This window comes from Stereum hirsutum, assembly GCF_000264905.1.
Source record: "Stereum hirsutum FP-91666 SS1 unplaced genomic scaffold STEHIscaffold_14, whole genome shotgun sequence".
In the NCBI taxonomy this organism is placed as follows: domain Eukaryota; kingdom Fungi; phylum Basidiomycota; class Agaricomycetes; order Russulales; family Stereaceae; genus Stereum; species Stereum hirsutum.
Window position 1 is genome coordinate 1,553,286 of NW_006763144.1, and position 6,348 is coordinate 1,559,633.

The 6,348-nt window shown below is 46.8% G+C and overlaps 1 protein-coding gene across 1 annotated transcript; it reads right to left on the reverse strand.

Annotated features, from left to right (window-relative positions):
* Positions 1 to 4,568: 4,568 nt before the first annotated feature.
* Positions 4,569 to 5,468, reverse strand: STEHIDRAFT_160725 (uncharacterized protein; the record flags this gene model as incomplete). The annotated part of the gene is made up of 5 exons (XM_007308201.1): positions 4,569 to 4,629; positions 4,684 to 4,835; positions 4,908 to 5,090; positions 5,144 to 5,305; positions 5,364 to 5,468. The coding sequence occupies 5 exons, from the start codon at positions 5,466 to 5,468 to the stop codon at positions 4,569 to 4,571; spliced, it is 663 nt and encodes a 220-aa protein (XP_007308263.1).
* Positions 5,469 to 6,348: the final 880 nt, after the last annotated feature.

A 6,348-nucleotide genomic window follows, 5' to 3' on the forward strand; every position in this document is an offset into this window, starting at 1 on the left:
ATCACCTCATTTCCCCTACCAACTCCACCCTCACAGTACCCAGTATATCAATCATAGCATTCCTGCTATTATTTCTGTATTTTTCCGTATTTTTATTGTCCATCATTCTATCCCTATTCACCTATCTATCTGCCCTAGCCCCAGAGCCCATGCCTAGCCCCATACATCCTCCCCATACCCTGCATACAGCTATCCTAGCCCTAGTGCACAATTACCACCCATTTTCCTACCCTACCCTACCCACTATCCTACCCCCTACCCATCCCCAAACCACCCTCCCTACCCCAGGGCCACCCCACACCCATCCCCACATTTTTTCACACATTTTTTGCCTATTTTCTGGCCCATTTTTCCGGCCAGAATAGCCACCAGCAGGATTGCTCTTTATAAAGAGCCCTTATTAGCCCAGGCTCATTAATATAGTAGGCTCTTTGCAAAGGGTCCCAGTCTTACTATAGGGACTCTTTATAAAGATGGTACAGCTACGCCTGTACCTCTCGCCACCAGGATCACCATAAGTCTCATCATGAACACCCGAAACGTCGCCGTGTCCCGCTCTAATGTCACGATGATCCTCATAGTGTGCCACCCCAGCTGGTGAGGCCGGGTGATCTCTTACATCATCTCTCCTCCATCCTGTAACAATCTCATCTAGCCCCTCCCGATAATGTTTGAAGTCTATCTGGCCGGTATGACCTCTGTCATAACTGCCACCTGTACCCTACGCATATGCCCTGTTTTTTAATTCGTTTTCCGTATTATTGTCCTTCGCGCGCCACCCACAAATGATGCCACTGTCTCTACGAGTCCCCTTCATTTTTCCCGACATTTCTATCACTTTATTTTGCCCTTCCAACCTCGTCGAACCCCCACAAGCCACATAAGGGAACTGGCTCGGCAAGTCCCGCACTTGCGCGTTGAGCCTCGTTTCTTAAGTCTCGACCGTCGTAAAATGTCTCACATGACATTTTACCTATCAACACATGACGGAGCAAGTATCCGCATAGACTGCAACATTCCAAGGAGGCTTTCCCAATTTATCAGGGACTTCCACGAATTTATTCAAGCCGTACGTGAGGAGCAATCACAGCTACGGAAGCTCGCACCGAGCTGCCGGTTCCTGTGGAACGTTTCGGACTCCGACGCACTAGGATTTCTACACCCCTTAGGACGAGGCTTCAGGATGCTATATTTGGTGGTTTTACTCCGAACAAAATTCTAGAGGATGCTCTTAAACTCGGGCTTCCAATGATCCAACAAACTCGGTGATTGGCCCACTGTAGAATATACTACAACGTGATCTCGGTCTTGACCTCACTCAGGGCCATCTGATAGTGTTCCCCCTCGTATATCTTAACCAATTTCCACTCAATAGCCGAAGTTTTGATATCGGGAGATGCCTACTGGTTCATACATTTGTTCTATGTGTCTCTGGATTTTATCTGTGCCTGAGCTCTCTGGGATAAATGTTTAAGTTCGCATTCCTGTACCCATTGTTCTCCAGATTTATTTTTCCTTTCACTTAGCCTCATCATTCATCTTATCCTCTCGTCCTGTCTTGGATAGCTTCGTTTACACGCTACAGACTTGTTGTTTAAACCGCTCAGTATTTCTTTAGTGTACGAACTTAGTGTACAATCATTTGTCCTCTTCCTTTGATCCTCTTTGAGATATTCGTCTTAGCTTTCTTTTTACTTACGACTGGGGTGTTCTCGGACTGGTATAAATACCTCATAGCACTTGCATGTATTTTCTTAGCTTTTGGATCGTCTATTCCTGGTCGACTACTAGTCTCAATCTATTACCTTTCCGATTTTCTGCCATTCCTTGTCTTGAGCCATGGGGTATTCAGACTCCCTTATCGCCCGGTTGTGACAACCTCCGATGTTACCGAGATGTTGAGACTGCTGCTGCCGAGCCGGAGTCGACCATGCTGTGGGATGGGGCGTTAGTCTATCGTAATGTAACGGTCCTTGTCCATGCAATTGAGAACGAGAATATTGTAATTGATCTTGTGCGTGAGAACGTGCACCTGGTTCAAAATTCGTAACATTAGCAGAGATGGAATACAATTCTGAGCGAGCTACAGCAGGATCAAACGTGACATCATAGTACAAGTTCTGAGCTAAGTGTTATGGACACTTTTTCTTCTCTGCTATCTTGTATATCTTTTCCTTTTCTTTTCTTTTACCACGTTCCTAGTTAGGCAGTGTACTCCCGGACTTTGGCTCGATCCCTTCTCTTTAAAATCCCTCTAAACATCCTATAAACATGTCTTCTTCTCTGACGGACACGTATACTCACTACGGACACGTATGATATCTTCCTGGACACGTATGATGGACTGCGGATACATGGTTTCTTACTGACACGTATTATCTTGGCTCGGCTTGACTCTGGCTCGGCGTCACATATGAACTCTTAGGCTGATGTGGCAGACCTTGATGATGTGACAGTTCTCACAGACTTGTATTAGTATAAATATCGGACCTCTGTAGTCGAGATTCCCCAACCTGTTCACTTGTGTTGTACCTACAGTGTTACAGTTGAATTCACCCCAGAATTCTCGATATCGTCTTGTGCGACCTCAAGACAATACCCTCAAATCTCTTCTCCAGAAGAGCCTTACCATTGAAACCTAGAATCTACAATCAGCTCTAGCAGGACGCCTGCCTCAGAAGAGGACACCTCATCTAAACGAACTTGATCCTAGACCGGACACCGTGTCTAGATGAACCGAGCCACAACCCCGGATCCAGAACCTCAGAAGCCCCTTGCTGATCGCCCAAGCTGACGGCGCCAAACAACTCAATCGTTCCCCACACCACGAAACCGATGCCACCCTTAAGCCTAGCTTAAGCCCGGTCGTAACACCAAGCGTCCAGGCGCTGAAACACAAGATGCAAGTGATTGCCAAATACCCTCAGCTGGAGAAGGATTCAAGACCGAAATGGAAGAATGCGAATGAGGAACTGGCTGCGAGAGAGGCGCCATGCGGGTTGGTCTATGAGTCACAAAAGATGTTGACAGTTCTGGGGTCGTAAACGGATTATTTGTATGCTGGCCATGGTCTGTCGGGGCAGCCATGGGCCAATTCATATTTAAAGGACCAGTAGCGTATTGTGTACCTTGTCTACTACCGTTGTGTACGACCCGCTGTCTAGTGTACTGTTATTCTTTCAAAATTAAACACAGAGCTCGTGCATATGCTGACGTTGACATATCTTTCCTAGCTTTAGGAATGCATCCAGCTTTGTCTGGCTCACTGCAGCATCCATCATCCACCTCGCCATCTCCCAGTCGTCAATATCATCCCACAGTGCCCACAGTGTGTCACCTGCTTCTGCTTCTCACAAAAAGCCTCATACTTTGTATATGCCAGGTTCTCCTCAATGATTGACCTAGCCTTTAAGGGATAGTTCTGAATCCAATAACATTGGTGGCATTCTCCAAAATCATCAACATCCTCTACCTCCTCTACCGTTACGCATGGTCATTTGGATGATCTGGAGCGAGACTCATCAGAATCTGAGTCATTGTTCCGGTCGACAACAGGTTCTGTGAAGTTGGATTGTAGAGAGCTATCCTGTCATGACCTTTCGTCATTTCCATGTCTTTTCTATTATTTCCTGGTGTGTGCCACAGTTGGGCCATACTTTTCCGAGTTTCTGTGCCACTGTGGCCTGGGTTTGGTTGTGTTTGTTTCTAGCTAGTATATAAACCTACCTACTTCCTGTTTTGTACTCTAGTCTTGAGATCGACAATCTCCCCCCTATACAACCTTTTCCTCGCCTTGGTGTGTGTTTCTGAGTGAGAGATTGCCTGCCAGCAACCCCTTTTCGTAGGATATGGTTGTTCTGGTGTAGTTGTGACATATCCCCAAAGTCGGGAGAGGACGTCTATGGAAAGTGAGTAGTTGAATAGTCCTCAGAATCGGACTCGGATGTCTCACATCCGGAGTTTGAGCTTGACAAGCTCGACTCTTTGGAGCTGTCAGCCTTTGCTGTCGTCTTGAGTGTCGTTGAGGCTGACAAGCGAAGCAAGTATATCTGCATGATACATCAGGAAAAACCTGCCGTGGTTTTCTAGGTCATATGTAGCCTTTTTATGCCTAAGTAGACAAATTCGAGCATAACTGTACCCGAAAAGCCTGATGTATAATTTTCGGCTTATTATCCACCCCCCTTGCTAGTTATTGCTTGCTTGGTCCAAGTTGAACTAAATTAGACAAAGCTTTGAGATCAGATGCGAAGGATTAGCACGAGGTGGTGTGATCACACAATAAAATATGTCACTCCGGGGCTTCATTATGAGAGACAACAGGTGTGCTATTGGATACTATCAAAGCAAAGCACAGAAATATGACAAGGTACTTAAACCAGCCGAGCCATGACAGAGATACAACAAAAGAGTGACTACAGTTAGTGTAGAGTAAATGAGTGTGGGGGGCCATAGTGTGAAGCATGGAGGGTCAAATCAACTAATAAGAACAACCATGACAAAGTAAACAGGGAAAAAATAGAACTACGTTGACGGGCCAGGCTCATCAGCCGCAAAGCGCGAAGCAATCAAAGCTGCATCCCAATCATCATCAGCACCGATAGAGATGTCCTCGTCGGAGCCGAAAGTCTTGGTAACGGTACATGATTAATATGTGCAACATGAAAAGGAACAGGTACATACATAGCGGTCTTGTAGAACTCAGACAGGTACTGGCGATAAACGTCAACGCCAAACCTCTCACGAAGATCTTCAAACCGCTTGCAATACTGCCTGTAGGTGTGGTTGAAATTGTCGCGGGAGAACTCAATCGGGACATGGTGACCATTCCTCCACTAGATTAGGGAGGCATAAACCTAAAACATGGATAAGACTCCAGAACAGAACATGAGCAAGTGGAGACTTACCGCAACGGCAACAAATGCAATCATAGGGCCAGGGACACGCACGGGTGTAGTGTCGTCCTCGGAATGAGCGATTCCGAGCTCACGAGAATGTATCTCAAGGAAGTTCGGGGACACGAATAGAAACTTCTTACTAAATGTCGAAAGAATGGATTGATGGTAGAAGGGTCGGGAATGATCGGGTTTCTACCAACAGTGGGTGTCAGAAGTTATAAGACATGCTAGAAAGGAAAACATACACCATTGGAACCGAGGGGGTAGAGATGAGTGCACGTGGCGGTCAGGCGGAAAACCTCACGCGCACTCTCTGCAGCCTTATTTGGCAAGTCGAACTCGTCCAGCACAACACTGTCCGCGATGTCGTGAACAGAGGATCGCATGAGAGGGATTCGGGGCTCAAGCTGTCAATGAAAGGGTGGTCAGCTCGACACTGTCCAATACAGATGCAAAGGGACACACTAAAGATCCAAACAACCGCGTATAAATGGGATCATTCCAGATACGAGTCTCGATGTCGTGATGGCTCATACCTCGAAGGGCAGCAAGAAGGGCACCAACCTTCATATCGGCTTGCATACGGCGATCGGGAAATACGTCAATACTGTATATGTCGCATGTCAGGTTGTCGAGGGCCAGCTCGAATACATCTTGCACGGGCTGTGGTTGGGCTCTAAGGGATAGGAAGCGGCGACCAGGTGCAGGGAGGACGAGCTCGATGTTGCATGGTCACCAGATGATGTAGCCTCTTTATAAAGAGTGCCTGTACTAAGCATGGAGCTCTTTGCAAAGAGCCCAGTACTTTAATGGCCTGGGCTAATAAGGGCTCTTTATTAAAGAGCAATGCTGCTGGTGGCTATTATGGCCGGAAAATTGGGCGAAAAAATAGGCAAAAAATGCGTGAAAAAATGTGTGGGTGGGTATGGGGTGGCCCCGGGGTAGGGGGGGTGGTTTGGGGATGGGTAGGGGGTAGGGCAGGGGGTAGGATAGGGAAGGAAAATGGGTGGTAATTGTGCACTAGGGCTAGGATAGCTGTATGCAGGGTATGGGGAGGATGTATGGGGCTAGGCATGGGCTCTGGGGCTAGGGCAGATAGATGGGTGAATAGGGATAGAATGATGGGCGATACAAATACGGAAAAATACGGAAATAATAGCAGGAATGCTAGGATTGGTATACTGGGTACTGTGGGGGTGGATTGGTAGGGGAAATGGGGTGATCTGGGGGTGTTTTGGTAACTTTGTGAGTTTTGTGATTCAGAGTGAATGAATTGCAGGGGTAGGTGTTGTTTTGATGGAATTAGCTGATAAAAGGGTAACATGTGGCCCAAAGTTGGCGACATGAAGGATGACGTTTTCGGCGGTTCTTTGGCTTTGATAAATAAGTATAAATGTATGTGATAGACATATATCGGATTTGGACAAATCCGTCCATGCATTCCCAAGAT